Below are 18,890 nucleotides of genomic sequence, written 5' to 3' on the forward strand. Positions count from 1 at the left end.
GGAACTAATTCTGAAGCATCAAATGCTTCTGAAACAGAATCTGACCACAGAGATGAACTCAGTGATTGGTCATTAGCTCCAACAGAGGAAGAGAGGGAGAACTTTCTGCGCAGAGGAGACGGTCGACGGCGTGGTGGTGGAGGAAGAGGACAGGGAGGAAGAGGACGCGGAGGTGGCTTCAAAGGTACAGAGGTTTCCATTTCCTTTCTTGTAATTTTTTTTCATTTATTTATTTCGAGAGGGAGACGCGGCCAGGGTGGGGCAGAGAGAAAGAGGGAGAAAGGATCCCGGGCAGGCTCCACGGTGTCAGCACAGAGCCCGATGCGGAGCTCAACCCACGAACTACAAGATCATGACCTGAGCTGAAACCAAGTCAGACGCTCAACTGATGGAGCCACCCAGACTCCTCAGTTTTCATTTCTTAATAAATAAAGGTGAATTGTCACAACTGTCTGAAGTTCTGTGAGAAACCTTGCTGATTCAAGGACATGTCACTGAAACCCCATTTCTCCTGTTTTGTACTACTGGTCACCTGACGAAAGGCTCAGCAGTGATCGACAGAACATTAGACAGCCTTCCTATGGCTTGGGTGGCATAAATATATGAACAAACACTGGTAACTAGTTCAGCTTCTTTGGGGATTCTACACATAACATCTGATCGTTAGCACTGGTTGACCAATAACACAGTGGATGCAGAATTGTAATGCCTTTGAAATATCGTCTCTGGGTAGCATGCTAGATTTCTAAGCATTGTGTGGCTGGAATCACTAGGTTGTTGATTATATATTTTCGATTCCGGGGTCTGAATAAGTTGAGAACATAGGGATAAAGAACTTCCAATAAGCATGCCAAAGTCAGTAACTGTTGATCCTTTTGAAAATGACCCTATAGGAAACGACGATCACTCCCGAACCGATAATCGCCCGCGTAATCCAAGAGAGGCTAAAGGAAGAACAGGAGATGGATCCCTCCAGGTAAAGCTGTGCGTCTCTTTACCTCTAAATTATTTGAATTGCTGCAGTTTGACATGTAGAAGTTGGTTTTGCTTGATTTTTAAACATGTTCAAAAGTTGCAATACTGGTACACGTGAAGTATTTTCCTTTCAACATCACAACTGTGGGCAATCTTAGATCTTTGTGACAAGTGTTCAAAGAAGATTTCTCTAGAGAATATGCAGTCTTAAGCATTTGTGAAGACTTTGAGAGCCCATTAGGACCACATTACCACATTGGTGGTTCCTCCCAATTCCCCTGAGCAAAGGAACATCCTGGAATGTAATGAGAGAGAAACCCAGGCAAGCCCTGTGGATCCCTCCTCCCCTGAGGTGCAGGGCTAGGGGGTCCTCTCTAGAAAGTGAGGAAAAGAAGGTGTCTGTCTCCTAGGTAATAATCGTGACAGACAGGGCTGATCATGTTCAGCTAGTACATGCTGAATCTGTCAGCTGCTTGTTCATAGCCAGTCTCTATCCTGAGAATCCCACCTCAGTGGGTCATCACCTACGCTGAACCCATTGTTAAATAATTTTTAAAATTACCCGAGCTTGTCTGGCACCGTTCCTGAGTGCTTTGTGTGTGTGTTATCTCCTTTAATCTTACAGCAGCCCCCTGAGGTAGTTTCATTTGTCTATTCTATAGGCGAGTAAACTTGAAGCTTAGAAAGATTCGGTCCTTTGCCAAGAGGTGCCATAGTTAGCGTACAGTGGAGTGATATTTGAACCCTGGTGTCTGATTTCCAGAACCCATATTCTCCTCTACTTCTTTAACTCCTAATTCATCTTTTTTTTTTAAGTTTATTTATTTTGAGAGAGACTGAGACAGCACCCAGCAGGGTAAGGGCAGAGAGAGAGGGAGAGAGAAAACCCCAAGCAGGCTCTGCACTGTCAGCACAGAACCCGACGTCAGGCACGAACTCACGAACCGTGGGATCATGACCTGAGCCGAAACTGAGAGTCGGATGCTCAACTGACTGAGCCACTCAGATGCCCACTTTAACTCTTAATTCTTAATCCAAGTAGTTACGGTTCCTTACTGACTACGGATTGGTTTGGGAGCAACACCCAAAATTAGTGAGATGCTTTTTAACAGCAGAAACTTCATGACAGAATAAGACCTAAGTAGGTGTTAACTGTTGGCAAGTACTTAAGGAGCAGCATAGAAAAGACCTTAGGCCTAGATAAAGAGGTTGCTGGAATACTGTACATACATGGGCTTTACAAAGATGTAAGGCATTTATGTGCCAATCTTGTCATTACCCACTTAAAGTGACATGTTGGATGAAGTTGGCAATCTGATCGTATGAGTTGAAAAGGGTGCATATTCATAATTATACTTCAGAGTAAAACAGAGCATCAAATAAAAAGGTTGCATTTTTGTGTAGGGGAATAGATCCAAATCAAAGCACTAAACCCTTGACAACCAAACACTTCAAAATATACACTGAGGGGCGCCTGGGTGGTTCCGTCGGTTAAGCGTCTGACTTCGGCTCAGGTCATGATCTCACGGTTTGTGGGTTCGAGCCCGGAGTTGGGCTCTCTGCTGTCAGCACAGAGCTTGCTTGGGATGCTCTGTCTTCCTCGCTCTGCCCCTCCCCAATGCTCGAGTGTGCGCGTGTGCTCGCTCGCTCACGTGCACGCGCTCTTTCTCTCTCATAAATAAACATTAAAAAAATACACACCGTAACCAACAGTTAAATGCACTTTGAAATTACGGCAAGCCATTCTGACATATGTAGCATTTGCACTTGAAACAGATCGATATTTCTAGTTGTTTTAAGCCCATTGGTCAATATTATCTTCTTTTTATACAGCATCTGGAATTCTGTTAGCAGTGTTTTAAGTGTTCCGTGTTGCTACTTAAACTGTTATACAAATCTTAGAATATCATTTCTGAATTACCTTCCTCTTTACACGCATCTTGGGAGTCCAGTCCTTCCACGCGTTAGTGTTATCAGATTTCCCTGTACCGTTACTATTCTTCAGACAGAGTTCAAATTGTACGATCATCTGCCCTGCCTTACTGAACAAGCTATAAGAAACCAACACAGATTTTTCTACTGTAAGACAGTGGGAGCCTCAGTAGAGAAAGTTGATCAGACCCATGGTAGATAATTAAGGTGTAAACTAAGGCTAGTTACCACCTTCGTCGAGTTCTGCCCTTGGTAAAGGTGAAATAGGAAGGCATCACTTTGTGTCCCTCTTGGGTTCCACAAACCCATTCTTTTGAACTCTGGTATTATAAGTATGTATTATCGTAATTGGTAATAGTAATTCATTTTAATTATTTCTTTCTCACTGTTTTCTTCTGCTTAGAAGAAGACACGGTAGGATTGTGAGTTTTTGTCTAACTTTGGACGCAGTGAGATGACCAGTGTGTTCCAGTTAAAGAAGAAGAGTGTTTTAAAATCATAAACTAAATAAAGCTCCTACCTGACCTTAATTTCTTGCACTTCTTCTATTCTCACCCACATTTCCCCTTTTAACACGTGGAACTTACACTTCAGGCTTAAATTTCTTGTCAGGCCAATTACAGATTACAATAGGATATGGTCTGTGTATATAACAACTATAACTTGTTTTAGATCAGAGTTGACTGCAATAATGAAAGGAGTGTCCACACTAAAACATTACAGAATACCTCCAGTGAAGGTAATCGGCTGCGCACGGGTAAAGACCGTAACCAGAAGAAGGAAAAGCCAGACAACGTGGATGGTCAGCAACCGCTTGTGAATGGAGTACCCTAAACTGCATCATTCTGAAGTTACATTTCCTATACCATTTCCATAACTCTTATTCCATATTAGAAAACTTTGTTAGGCCAAAGACAAATAGTAGGCAAGATGGCACAGGGCATGAAATGAACACAAATTCTGTTAAGAATCTTATTATTTTTTTTTTTGGTATTGGCCATAAGCAACAATTTCCAGATTTGCACAAAAAGATACCTTGAAATTTTGAAATGTTGCTTTTAAGTATACTTCAGCACTTCAGGGCAGGATTTTAGTTTGGTTTATTTTTTAAAGTACTGAGCAGTGATTTTTTTTTTGTTAATTTGGACCATTTTCCTGCATTGGGTGAGAACTCGCCAGTACATTTCAGTTTTTCAGAATAAATAGCTTTTTTGGTAATCACTTCCGTTTTCAATCTCCTATAGAAGTCCATGAAATACTATGTCATTTCATGTCCTGTGTCAGTTTATGTTTGGTCCACTTTTCCAGTATTTTAGTGGACCCTGAGATGTGTGTGATGTGACGTTTGTCATTTTCATTAGCAAAAAAAAAAAAAAAAAAAAAAAAAAAGTTGTATGATCTGTGCCTTTTTTATATCTTGGCAGGTAGGAATATTATATTTGGATGCAGAGTTCAGGGAAGATAAGTTGGAAACACTAAATGTTAAAGATGTAGCAAACCCTGTCAAACATTAGTACTTTATAGAAGAATGCATGCTTTCCATATTTTTTTCCTTACAGAAACATCAGGTTAGGCAGTATAAAGAATAGAACTTGTTTCTGTTTTTGTTTTGTTGCACTGAAGTTTGACAAATAGTGTTATTGAGAGGGATGTGTAATTTTTCTGTATAGACAGGAGAAGAAATAACTATCTTTTCATTTGAGAGGCTAAAATGTTTTCAGCTAGGAACAAATCTTCCTGGTCGAAAGGTAGTAGGATATGCCTGCTCTTTGGCCTGATGACCAATTTTACCTTAGCCTTTTTATTTTGTCCTCCCCAAGTTTTGTGAAGTTTTTCATATTTTAATTTCAAGCTTATTTGGGGGAGAACAGGAAGGTCATTTTCGTGTGTGCATAATAATCCTGTGAAGTACAGGTACTTTGTCTAAGAAACATTGGAAGCAGGTTAAATGTTTGTAAACTTTGAGATATTAGGTCTAATGTATAAGAGGATTTGGAAAGCAGACTAGAATTGGTTAACAAATACTTTTCTTTAGTTTTTTTTTTTTCTTTTGTTTTTTGATGTGTTGGGTTTTGGTTGTTTTTGAGTCATTTTTATGAATGAAATTTACTGAGGAAAAATACGTGAAGGACCTTCACTCTTAAGATGTTATATTTTTCTTAAAAAATAACTCCAAGTAGGGGTACCACTGAATCTGTACAGAGCCGTGCAAACCGAAGTTCTGCCTCTGATGTCTTTTGTGAGTTTGTTTCTTTGAATTTTCATTTTACAGTTACTTTTCCTTGCATACAAATAAGCATATAAAATGGCAACAAACTGCACATGAGTTCAAGAATATTAAAAAGTCTTTTAAAAGTATTGCCAAACATTAATGTTGATTTTTAGTTATTTATTCTGGGAATGTATAGTATTTGAAAACAGAAATTGGTACCTTGCACACATCATCTGTAAGCTGTTTGGTTTAAAATACTGTAGATAATTAACCAAGGTAGAATGACCTTGTAATGTAACTGCTCTTGGGCAATATTCTCTGTACATATTAGCGACAACAGATTGGATTTTATGTTGACATTTGTTTGGTTATAGTGCAATATATTTTGTATGCAAGCAGTTTCAATAAAGTTTGATCTTCCTCTGCTAAATTGATGTTGATGCAATCCTTACAAATGATTGCTTTTAAAATTTTAAGATAGGAAAAGAAATCTATAGAAAGTGTTGTTACAAAATGTAACTGTTACCACTGGAAGTTTCACATGTCATAGGAAGTTAGCTGTTCTCTACCAACATTCAAGAACTTGATCTTGTTCAATAAGGTGGAAAAAAAATCAAAATGGTACAAAAGCACATTGTGCCATTACAATATGCACTAAGTCTCTTTTTTTACAAAGGCTGAATTCAGCAAGGCGCTAACTTGCTTAAATGTGAATTAACTAACTTCTATAACTGTAATTTGATTCACATGTTTTCAAATGGAGTTGGAGTTGATTCGTATTACAATATTTGTGTGCTAAACGTGTATGTTTTTCAGTTCTAAGTCCTGATGTTTTTAAAATCTTATTAAAGTTTCAAAAATCTGAAGATTGTTTATCTAGATGTAAATTTTTATTAAAAAGTTGCACTTATGAAAAAGCAAAAAATTAGTCTGACAGATGTTTGCTCCTGGTCTTAAATTTCTAAATATAACAAAACTTAGCACTGTCGGGGCGGGGGGAGTTATTTATCATGCAAAGCATATATGCCTTGCAAATAATGTTTTATGTGCCCTTAAAAGGCAGAAGCATGGCTATTGGAAAATGGTTCTCCATATTCCCAGTTAAAGATTTCAACACATTAATTACATAGGGTACCACCAAACCATATTAAACACATACTCCTGTCTGTGCACGCATAAATATATCCTTCCACTTGGGAAATACTAAATGTGTCTATGTCGTTTAAGAAAGAAAGCAAAACTTTGGATGTCAGTATCTCCATAATAAATGACAGGTTTGTAGGTAGAATGTGCCTGAATTGCCTATTATGGTCACTTCAAAAAACTGGCACAGCCTAGAAAATAGGGTAGAAATGGAGAGGTGATAGAGTCAAATCCAAAAATGATTTAATAATGCAGGACAGTGCCTACAGTGATGTCCTGCCTCTCCCCCTCACCCCCCGCTCCCCTCTGAAAAATCTTGGTTTTCTGCCTCTCTGGTTCTCTGCTACCTGTGCTGCCCAGTTCTGGGCTCTTCCAGGGCCAGAAGAGCTGAACACAGTACATTAGATGTGGTGTAGGCATAAACAATCCATGAGTGATTTCGTTGGGATTTTCTGGTTTCACCATGGTTTTCAGTGCTACCTTATGAATAGCCTGTTTACGGCATCAGCCTTGAGACTCAACTTGGCTCACTCAGGCATTTCTCCCATCTGGTCATGATCTTAGAGCTCCTGGTGGGTAGCAGTACAGTGCCCTTTAGAGTCAGTATATTGACTTGATCCCTGTTGAGTCCATTTGTCCCTCATGCCTCCGGTAACCAGTTATTTTGAAATCGCCATTAGCAGATGCTAGTCTTAATTGCTCAGAAGGCTTAACAGGTACCAGTATTTAAATCTTGAACATCTTTTCCACTGTATGTTTGTTTTGGACTGTTTAAAAATTTTATTTGGGGCTATTTAGAAATTTTCTCTGCCATTTCTTTCTGAGAACTTGCCATGAAGAAATGGGGAAATCCTTTTTTTTTATGCTAAGGAATTTTGTTCATGGGAGAGGCATTAAAACTTTGCAAGTTGCACCTGCTAAATGATTAAAGCGTAAGCTTCAAAATTTAGCGCTTGAAGGTTTTCCCACCAATTTGTGTATACCATACACTGGATTGCAGGGATAGGTTGAAAATTGGGAGGAAGACTGAGCGTCAACAGAATATGATTACACAGAATCCTGGGAATTGGGGCGTGTGATGATCATTCAGTGTAGTTTGGAACTTGGATGGCTTATGCAGAGAGGAAAAAAATTCCAGTGTTACTTCTTCAGGTATAAAGTCACTTTGGTAAATACTCAGGGCATCTTTGTCAGATTTCCCTGGAAATCAAAACCTGTAAGATACTGCATCAAAGAACAGAGTACGTGTACATGATAGAAATGGACATAGGCAGTTATTCTGTGGAAAAGGGAATTGCTGGATAGATTCCACACTTAATCAGGGCATAGACTAACTCTGTGATAACTGAGTAAGCCATTTCATCTTCATGTTTCAGTTTTTCCGTGGGCTAAATAAATGGTTGCTAAGGTATCCCAGCAGCAAAGTTGTACATGCATTAATAAGGATTCGTGTTTTATATGGAGAAAGCTACAGAGAGTCAGTGGTAATGAACCACCCACCAGATTTCATCTGGTTCTCATTAAATAGTTCCTGAGTAATTACTATATAGCAGGCATTTCACAGGCTTCTTGGGGATACAGGAATAATTTCTCGGACCTTCAAGAAGCTCACTGTCAAGTGGGAGAGCTTGAATGAATGGGCAGTTTCAGCATATGGTACATTAAGTGCTAAAATGCACAGCCCGAGGTGGGAGCACATAGGGGGACCTGCCCAAATTGGGGTGGTGTGGAGCCTTAGTAAAGAGCTTCTCGGGTGAAGTGAAATATTTTTATTTTTATTTTTTTTAATTTACATCCAAGTTAGCATCTAGTGCAACAATGATTTCAGGAGCAGATTCCTTAATGCCCCTGACCCATTTAGCCCATCCCCCCTCCCACAACCCCTCCAGTGTATATACTACATCTTCTTTATCCATTCATCCATCCATGGACATTTGGGCTCTTTCCATCCTTTGGCTCTTGTTGATAGTGCTGCATAAACATGGGGGTACATGTGTCCCTTCGAAACGGCACACCTGTATCCCTTGGATAAATACCTAGTAGTGTAATTGCTGGGTCATAGGGTAGTTCTATTTTTATTTTCTGAGGAACCTCCATCCTGTTTTCCAGAGTGGCTGCAGCAGCTTGCATTCCCACCAACAAGGCGAACGAGATCCTCTTTCTCCGCATCCTCGCCACACCTGTCGTTGCCTGAGTTGTTCACGTTAGCCATTCTGACGGGGGTGAGGTGTTTTCTCATTGCGGTTTTGATTTGTATTTCCCCGATGATGAGTGATGTGGAGCATTTTGAAGTGAAATCTTCCTTCAAACAGATCGGAGGAGGAGTTAGCCAGATATAAGGGTGCTGTGGGCATTAATGTAGGCATGAGAAAGTCTGTGTTCGGAAAGCTTCCAAGAGTTCTGTGTGGCTAGGACACAGAATTTGAGGGAGAGAGAGGTGAGACGAGGTATTGTCAGGGACGCTTGTGATGCCACGTTAGAGGTTGGACTCTAGGGAGCCTTGGAAGAGTCTTAAATGTTCAGATTTCCACTTGAAGTGTGGGACAGACAGGATTGCCCCATGACTCCGGGAGCCCCTGCCAAGTTACCTTGTAACCAGCTAGCGGGAGGGACTGGGCCCAAATAACTTCCAGGAGGCTCCTCTGCCCCACAGCCCAAATCCAGCTTCCCACAAGGTCACGGGCGCTAGCGGTGTGTGTTCCCAGACACCTCCCCTGACAGCTGGCAGTTTTAAGCCCCGATTTGATCCTCTGCGGACAAAGCCGTCGTTATCAGGCTCGCCCTGTGAAAGGGTAGACTCCCAGAGAAGAAATAACCTTCCCCCGGAGTACAGCCCCAAGGTGCAGCCAGCAACGCCGTGACCTTTACATGTCACTGCATCAGAAAATGGGCATCCGTGTGCCTCTTCTGGCTGGTAATTTTCCCTTCGTAAAACTTCTTCCTTCTGCGTGGTGTTGTGCCGTGTGCCTTCACCCGCTGTTTCACAGATGGTGCCCGGCATGAGGCAAACACCGCTTATTCCAGCTCTGGCTTTTTGGAAACTGCAAAAGGGATCATCTCAGCCGTACCCGGGTAGAGACAACCTTCCCAGGGCTAGCAGTGGGAAGCCTGGCTGAGCAGAAAGCACTGGTGAACGTGGCATTGCCGTGCTCACTTAGGCCGTTCCGTGTGCCTCACGGGCCCTGGAATGTCGTCCGTGCAAGGCGGGTTGAAACCATTTGGTCCCTCTGCATTCCCAAGGCCGCCAGCCCCGTGAGCCGGAAGAAGAAAGAAATCGGGGGGAAAGAGCCCTTGGCTCCATATGCCATTAGAATAGTTGGTGAGGCATCTGACTCTGGTTTCCACTCAGGTCGTGATCTCGCGGATCGTGGGTTCCAGCCCCATGTCCCGCTCCGTGCTGACAGTGCAGAACCTGCTTCGGGTTCTCTCTCTGCCCCTCCCCTGTGCATTCTCGTTTCTCTCTCTCCCTTATACTATTTTAACAAAAAGAATAGTAGATGCAATCTGACCTCCTAGACGTGACACCTGTCACTGTGCAGTGTACCACCCAGGGGCTTGTGGGGGGTGGGCCTGAGGTACACTGACAGGCAAATGGACTTGCGCCAACAGTCATCCCTTGAGGCTTGTGCCGCTTACATGGTGAAGAAGCTGCACCCATGCGGTAAGTGACACTGAGTGGCCGGCATTTGGGGTTTACCGCAGGATTCCCTTTTGCCGAGTGAATTGGCTGGTCTGACCGATGGGGAGAGAGCAAGCGTGCCTGCCCTGTGCTTGAATCGGATGCTCATAGAAATCAGTTTCACACAGCCACAAAGAGGAGACATTCCTGAGGCGCTAAATGCAAAGTGAGACGCCTGCTGAGGTCACAGGGCTTTGAGGCGCTTTGCTATCCTAGCATGGTTATATGAAAACCCTGGGCACCCGTGGTAACTGGTGACCAAATGACTTTAATCCAGGGAGTGCTGGAAAAGCTGGTGGCGTCTTACCCCAGGAAGACCTCCCTAATTTTACTCCTGCCAGGGATAGTCCTCTGGGGTCTGAAGTAGGCCCCATCCAAAGCGGGGGAGATGAGATAAGGGGCCCTGGAGGGGCCCCAGGTCTCAGCAAAAGTGGAAAGGCAGGAGAAGAGCACTCTTTTCGGAGGCTCCCTCAGGCCGCTTGTGATGGCTCTGGGTCTGGATCAAAGGGGTCGCTAGATAAGGACATAGATGGGAAAAGCAGAGGCTAGTGGGCTGATAAGTAACCCACATCACTCTGAGGAGGTTACAGAGAGAACCTGGGGAGGCGTGCAGCAAACAGTAACTGATCTGAGATGGGGCATTAAAGAGGACCCTATGGAGTAGAGAGCTGATGCAAGGAGGTCCTAGGTGGGGGGATTCCTTTTGGAGACGCAGGCCATTCGTTTTCCCCACTGGCTGGCTAGCAAATCTGCAAAGCCTCTCACGCGTGTCCTTGGAGAAGCCTCCAGAGGACGACGCTAAGTGGTGAGTCCCATCTTCATGCTGCTGAAAGAGACCCTCAAAGACTCCCCGTCTCCCACAGGCCTCTGTGCCACCCCAGAAACTGATTTCCTAGTCCAACTGCCCGAGGACCCTTCAAATCAGATTTGAGTTCATTCAAAAGCAAACTTGGCCCCGGGCCCGGTCCTCTGCCCTGTCTTCAAGGGGATTGTTGGATTTCTGTCCTGGTCCAGGTAGCGCGGAGCAGAGGTATGGGGAGGATTCAGCAGACAGGGACCTACCAGACACTGGAGGCCGAGGATAATTGTTTTGGGACCGGATAAGGGCACGGTAAATGAATTTCCCCGGCAGGATTTAAGATTGGTCGCACTTACAGCCAAGAGACTCGGCACAATCCCTGCAGATGCCACGGGTCCCTTTGTCACCCTGCATAATAGGTATGGGTATGCTGGTGCGCCGACCGGCGGAGTGGGTGTGAGTACTGCCATCTTTCCGCGTGAAGGCAGGGCCTCTCGTATCCCAAAGCCTGCCAGGATCGTGCAGTTGAAAGGGTATCACATATCACTAGGTGAGAAAGAAAACACAAGGCTTCTCCGTTGCCAGGAGGGAGCGGGAGGCCACACCGTCTTCCAATTCCCAGCCCTCTCTAGCCAGTGAGGAAATCCAGTGTCGGTGGCCGCTGATCGCAGATCGTTGTGGTCTTAATAGCGGCCACCGTGGCACTCAAAGCATCTGATATGCCAACGGGTGGCTGAACTGAGTGTGGCCGTTGCTGGCAATCGGTGTGTGGCCTTAGAGCTGCACTGTCCAGGTCTTTGGCCACTAGCCACATGTGGCAGCTTCGTTGAGTGCTTGAAACATTGCTGGTCTGAATTGAGAGGTTCTGTTCAGTGTAAAATATACAATGGATTTTGAAGACTTAGTCTGAAAATTATGTTACTAATTTTTTATATTTAAATACGGAATTGTTAATATTTTGGATCTATTGGGCTAACTAAACTATCTCCCTAACATTAGTTATACCTGTCTCTTTTTATTTTTATTTTATTTTATTTTTTGAGTTTATTTGTTTATTTTGAGAGAGAGAGCAAATGGCGTTGGGGCAGAGAGAGGAGAGACAATCCCAAGCAGGCTCCGCACTGGCAGCACAGAGCCTGACTCTGGGCTCCCAACTCACCAACTGTGAGATTATGACCTGAGCTGAAATCAAGAGTCCGATGCTTAGCCAACTGAGCCACCCAGGCACCCTTCTTTTTATTTTTAAAAATAGGACTACTAGAGGGGCGCCTGGGTGGCTCGGTTGGGTGTCCAACTCTTGATTTCAGTTCAGGTCACGATCTCACAGTTCATGGATTGGAGCCCCACATCAGACTCTCCCCTGGCAGTGCAAAGCCTGCTTGGGATTCTCCGTCTCCTTCTCTCTCTGCCCCTCCCCCACTTGTGTGCACATGCTGTCTCTCTCTCTCTCAAAATAAATATATAAACATTTCCAAAATAAATAAATAAAAATTAAAATAGGACTACTAGAAAACGTTAAATTACATATGTGGCTCATTATTTTTGGGCGGGATGCCTTAGACATTGCGAATATCCTCTTCTCCAGATCTCTCTAGGAAGAAGGGAAGTTATTTTGCTTTTACCTGGCAGAGCATGAAGTTTACCTTTACTGTCCTGCCTCAGGTATTTTGAACTTCCCCAGTAATACTTAAAAATTGCAATATATCAGTAATGAGTTGGGCAGGTCCGTTCCATTATATTGATGAGTTTTTTGCGGTGGCCCTCACAGCTCTCTATGCATGCTCTCTAAGCACAGCTGTTCACAGGTGGCAAGGCCTTAAGTGAGAACGGAGACCAGGACCAGGCCACTTGAGTGAGCAGCTTGGGGGCTTGAGCGGCTTTCCAAAGAGCTATTCCACAGCCTAATAAGGAACAACTGTTGGCCTTGCAAACACTAGCAACGCAAAAGGAGCCCTTATCACCTGTTTGGCCCCTTTGGGTATTAGAAACAGCACATCCTGCACCCAGGAATGGTATTTCAGAACCTGTACTAAGCCATCAGACTGGGAGCCAAATTACATTGGAGACCCCTTGCAGTAAAGCCACAGAAGCAATACAGGCAGCACTAAAACAGTACCTGCCCCTACCCCACCCCCAACTCATTCTGATTCCATAGAGTTTTAAGTATCTGTGGCCTGTCTCACATCTGATGCCCCTGGCAGTAAGACTCTGCCAATATATATAGACGGGTCATCTCTCCACTACTGAATGGTCCGTGCCTTTTGAATGACAGTTATTGGGTCTGGTGGAGACAAATTGTCTCACTGAAGAAAAAAAGTGTGATTCTAAGCTCCAACATTCCCATCCTGTGATGGGCTGTCACTACACCAAATTCCATCAGATTAGGGGCATCAGCGAAGGTCCAGTGGGAAAAATAGAAATCACAGCGGTGCTTTTAACAGAAAATTTAATACAGAGCATGGTTAAGCAGACATTAAAGGACTGAAAATTCAAAACAGTACCATTAAGGTGACACAGAGGTGGGGTCTGTAGGCCTGGGGGAAGGTGATGAGGCTCAAAGGAAAGGCCCACAGAATTGAAACCCAGACCTCTAGGAATGGGTGCTGTTGGTTGGTTCTGGTACCTTGGTAACTCACCGGAAGACCCCCATGGGGCTGGGACCTAGAGCACTGAGGAGGGAGTGCCAGCCAACTGGTTGACGCTGGTGTCTCTGAGGAGACGTGATGATACCGGTTCTGAGAGAGGAGGGAAATCTGGAAATGGAATTCAGCTGCTGCTAGTGGAGCAAGCCGTTCCTGCCAGAGGGAAGACCCATGAACCGTGGGCTTCCAGTCTCCCTCTAGAGCCTCTTATCGGCCGAACCTAATAGGCAGTACCGGCAACAGAGAAATGTGGTGTGCAGGGCCCCGGCCCCGACCCCAGCCCCAGGCTCATGGAGCAGAGCAGAGCAGAGAACGGAAGGATAGTTTGGAACTGAAAGACAGTAGCTCAATGATCGCTAAAGTACAACAAGCTGAAAAAATGTGAAATGGAAATGATACATCTGATTGGGGGTTAAACCAACTCAAGAAAAGGTGGCCACCCACTCGATAGGTACTGAGATGCCCCCATTATCTGCTTTGCCCGAGTTACTGGCTTCATAGAGACCTCCATTTTGAGACTTGGTACCATCCAAGGAGACGTGTTTTGCTGACGGCTGAACAAGTTCAGGAAAATACTAAGCCATCGGTTATAGTGACGGTAAGTGTGGACCACCCGTGGCATTAGTTGTTCTGCGCAATGGGTGGAACTGGAAAGCACTGCTTTCAATGAATTCTCCTCAATGAATGGAATATACCTTTTCATAGACTTACAGGCTGTGGCTCATGGCCTCACTCGAGTCAGGCCATTAGGCGACCCAGGATGAGACTGGTAAAGTCATACCCGATGAAAAATACAAATCACCCACAAGCTCAATAAGTCACATATGTATTTGTCTCCTAGGAAGGGCCACATCCCGAGAAAAGCAAAGCATCTGCATGAAGTACGTCAACTGAGCCCGTGAGACATCAGTCAAATCCGTGATGACCTACCAGATCTATGTCCAGACCCACCACAGTAACAAAACCACCATGAAGGGCTTTCACTTGCCTTACAAAGAAGCTACTGACACTCCCAGAGCCTGCACACCCTGGCAGCTTCGTAAGCATTTAATTCAGGGTGAACTCGGTCGTACTGCAGAAGACAGGACTGATTCATGCTGGAAGATACATCCCATAGGCCTCCTGCCCTTACATCGTTTGAACATGCTCTCTAGGTATAAGGTTGCATTTCACATCCTCCAGTCAGATAGCCCTCATGGATTTAAGGCTGTGACAGACTACCTTTGCCACATGCCAGAGAAGGTCAAGAGAGACTTCAGACCATGATGCAGATCTGACATTTAAGATAGAAGAGGAAGGAAGGAGGGTTGGGTAGGAAGGATCTTAGACTGTAATACAGTTCCAAACAAGCTTCAACCAGGCTGATGGGAAGTTCTTGAGCCAGAGTCACCTGTTCCGGGGATTCTTCCACTCGTAGGAATGGATCTGCATTAGTACCTCCACTGTGCTCAATTATTGGCTGGAAATTGTCTACAGGAAACATGACCTTGGCACAAACAGCAGTGGCTCCAGAAGGGTAGCAACTGGGGCTGTCAGGCAATTAAGCTCGCCACAACAGATTGAAGTGGCATACTTGTGGTGGCACCACACTACATAATAATAACCGCCCCCCTTGTTTCAGACCTGCATTGACCGTAGTGAGTAGCTGGAAAGTTTTTACTGAAGAGATCCTGGAAATGTCGATGAATACAAATTTGAAATGGGATCCGGTATCCTTTCCCACTGGGGAGACAGCTTTGACACTGGGTTTGTCACATACCTCTTCAAGCTCAGGACACTCCTGTGGTTCTTATCCTCATGCAATAAGTCCCCTTTGCACTGTAGCCATCTTCCTTGATTTCAAGAGATCGCCTTTGGTAAGGGAATCGTTAGCCCTGGGTCTGTCTGGAGCTTTTCACTCCAGGATGTAAAATAAGGCCTGGTTCTTTCCTGAGGGGAGTTCATGGACCCCAACTGGTTGGGCGTGGACAGGTCCAACCCTGGGAAGCAAGTAGAAGATCGAGGGGCAAAGGACTTCTCTTTTCCTAGTCCAGATATGGACAGACTACACCTGTCTGGGGCAGTGATCACAGCGCCAACTATCACAACCCTAGATATGTCACCCTCAATTTGATTTGGCTATGAGGGATCTTACCAGCCCCTCACTATCAAGCAAGGCCTCTGCTATTACTTCTACCGGGCAAGGGGACTCAGCCACTCTTTGCCTCAGCTTTCTATACACATGTGTCCATGGCCTGTGATGTCCGTGCTAAATGGGTGCAGAGATTCACCTTGGACCCAACTCAAAGCAGCGTTTGTGTTCTTCTCGCCCACTGTCGGGACTACTTTTTCTGTGTAGTAAGACAGCCTCCTGTTTGGATCCAGGGTTACCTGCTTCCTGACAATAGCCATGCAACCCTTCAGTAATCAAAGATCCACTGGGCACAGGCTATATATGCCCAGCTTCTGGTGCCATTAGCAGGATCTACCTGGGGGCTTTGGGGGGCACAGTTTATCACCACCTTACATGGGTTGTCCTCCCACCAAGAGGTGTTTCTAAGGCTCACCTGAGGAGATTACCAATGAGTTAGCTGGGGTTTCGCTCCTAAAGATATTCTTGATTCCCTACCTCTGCTTCTGTTGGATACCTGCATAACTTTGTGTTATTTACTGACTAGGCAGTGTGCACTGTGGCCGCCAGCTCCTGCTGTCTCTGGCTGAATACCTCACTGCAAGTGAAGCTGTCCAACATTAACTATAGGAGCTAGCCACAGGGCTCTAAACCACCGCCTCCCATCTAAGGCCTCCAGTTCTCATGCTGAACTTTGTATTATTATTTAGGACCCTCTTCATTTTACAACGTCTTCTTTGCCACTGCCACCAACTCCAGAAACCCCATTGACAAATCCAATTGGTTTCTGGGCCCAATGGGAAGGCAGGTTTCACTGTGGGATAATGACGGAACATGAGATCGCGTGCTCATCTTGCTAACACTTAGGCTCGTAAGTTATCCCAATCAAACCTATTCTTGTGCCCGTTGTACATGACTCGTGCTTTCTTTCACTCACCTTTCAAAGATGGATTAAAGGAAACAAGACTAGGGGCAGGGAGGCCAGGCTGTTGGAATAATGAGCCAATGCAGTGACAGTGAGAATGGAGAGGGTAGGATCCCTAGCATAGTTAGGAGATAGGATCAGTGAGACTTGGTGTTTATCATGTGTGGGGAAAGAGAAAGGGAGGAAACTAGGGTTATGATTCACACAGTTTGGGCTTAATAGTTTTCTTTTAGAGGAATGAGGATTTATTCATTCAACTAACGTTGTTTAAACATACGCCATGAGTCAAGCCGTGTATTTGATGCGGGAGATGCAGAAGAAAATGACACTGGGAAAAGAAAAATTAGCATAAAATAATAGATAATTACAGGAACAAATGGATATCGTGCCTCCTCATATGATGCACTGAGAAGGGCACAATTCACTCGATGGTGTTCCTATTTACAAAATTACTAAGCTTCGTCTAATAATGTGGAAACATCAGACAAGCTCAAACTGATGGACACGTTACAAAATAAAAGGCTCGTACTTGTCACCATTATTGAGGTCATAAAGGACAAAGAAATACTGAGGCACTGTTTCCAATCAAAGCATACTAAAAAGACATGACAGTTAAGTGCAACCTGTGGTCCGGCACTGGATCTTGAACCAGAAAATACCGTCATCTTCTGTTACAAAGGACATTATTGGGAAACTGGGCTATGAATAGGGTCTGCAGATTACGTAATAGGACAAGGCTACTTTCCCATTTCTTATCATTGTACTGTGATTGTATAAGAGAGTGTTCTTGTTTTTAGGAAATACAGGAAGTATTTAGAAGCAAAGGGGTAAGGTATGAACTGAAAGAAGTTTCAAGCAGCAGCACAGCGGCTAAGCACGCTTGGACTCTGAGGTCAGACTGCGGGAGTTCTAATTCCAGCACCGTTGTTTACTACCCATGAGGCTTTGGACAAGTTACTGAACATTCCTAGAGATGGCGTGAGAGTGGAAGGAGCACATGTAAAGCACTCAGACCTGTGTCTGGCACGTATGCGTAATCAATGCTGGCTGCATTTAAGCTATTTTGTCTCTGTCCTGTAACTACAGAGAGAAATGGGGCCTGGCTCCCTAGTTCAAGGAGCCACGGTCTAGTGGAAGAAATAAGAAGGTTAACAGATAAAAACAAATGCATGCAGTGCGTGCTCTGCTAGGGATTTGAGCGGAGGGTAACTGAGGCTGGGCAACGAATTCTGCAGGAGGAAGTCAGGAGAAGTTTCACAGGGGGGCTTGTGGTTTGAAACGGATCACCAGGGGCGAACAAAGAGTTTGGCAAGGATGCACTTTTCCCACTTTTGTCAGGCCAAGGGCCTCATCGGTGCAAAAGCACAGAGTTGTGGCAAGGGCATTATGTACTAGGGTGTAGTGTGGGTGATGCGGAAGGGCCAGCACTGACTGCCAGTCAGTTGACACAGGTTCAGATCCCAGCTTCAATAGCACCTGCAGCCTCGCACAAATCACACAATCTCTCTGAGCCTCAGTTGCCCCGAAATACGGAAATATTAACATTCACCTTGGGCCTGTTAGGAGGATTAATGTCATGTGCTTAGCACAGTACCCCGTACATAAAGGATAGCTGTTAGTATTAATGCTAGTGTTAGGCATTTCTAGGGTTACCACCTTTCCTGATTCCTCCTTCCCTCCGGGCACAGGCCTCCTCTGAGTGAAGGCCGGCCCTGTTACTTCCTTTGGCCGCTGAGGTGAAAGCAGAAAGATACGTGTCCTTTCTGGGCTGAAGCGTTGAAGAGCCAGGATGCTGTGATTCTCCACGCTCTGTTCCCCCGACACACTGTTACCCGTGTCGGGCACGTAGTGTGAGCAGGCAATAAACCTTTGTTCTTTAAGGTACCACGACTTTGGCATCTTGTTATCTCTAGCCACCCTCATAAACCTTGAAGAATCAGACTTTTCGAGACCCTTTGGTGTTCCGTGCCAATTCCAGTTAGGGGAGAACAGGCATTCTTGGTGCACCACCTTGGTGCCGGGATGATAAAAATGGATAGAAGATTCAGAAGCATGTGTGTTTAACAGGAGAACTGAAACTCAGTGTAAACAAAGAACACTCATCCTATCTTGCAAAAGCTCAAACAGTGAGTGGAGGAGGTGTTTCACATTCACGCACCATAGGATTAATGGCGTTGTGACCTGATCTTATAGGAAAGTTTCAGAAGGGGATATAAGCTGGTCCGTCAGGAAAAGTCTCATGAAGAAGTGATATTTAAGCCGAGGCGCAAAGGAAGAAGAGCACAGGACGGAAAAGCATGTGCAAAGGCGGCAGACAGCATCGGGCGTCTGGGCAAGTTAGGTGTGGTCCTAACGTGAAGGAAAAAAGTACAAGAGCTGAGGCTGGGGTGGCCAGCGAGGTGCGGAGCAGGTGAGCGCTCAGGAACCATGAACCAAGGAAAGGAATTTGGGTTGTCAGACAATAAGCAGCTGT

The 18,890-nt window shown here is 44.8% G+C and overlaps 1 protein-coding gene across 15 annotated transcripts in view; it reads left to right on the top strand.

Annotated features, from left to right (window-relative positions):
* The window catches only part of FMR1 (FMRP translational regulator 1), a 50,540-nt gene extending 32,002 nt beyond the window's left edge, over positions 1-18,538 (top strand). For 4 of the 15 annotated variants that reach the window (XM_042973837.1, XM_042973839.1, XM_042973831.1 and 1 more), the window contains 3 exons: positions 77-184; positions 894-976; positions 3,580-5,064. In XM_042973837.1, coding sequence (XP_042829771.1) covers positions 77-184; positions 894-976; positions 3,580-3,727 — 339 coding nt within the window. In that variant the 3' untranslated portion in view covers positions 3,728-5,064. The other 11 variants (XM_042973838.1, XM_042973834.1, XM_042973825.1 and 8 more) reach the window with 9 other exon arrangements.
* Positions 18,539-18,890: the final 352 nt, after the last annotated feature.

This window comes from Panthera tigris, chromosome X (genome assembly GCF_018350195.1).
Source record: "Panthera tigris isolate Pti1 chromosome X, P.tigris_Pti1_mat1.1, whole genome shotgun sequence".
NCBI lineage: Eukaryota > Metazoa > Chordata > Mammalia > Carnivora > Felidae > Panthera > Panthera tigris.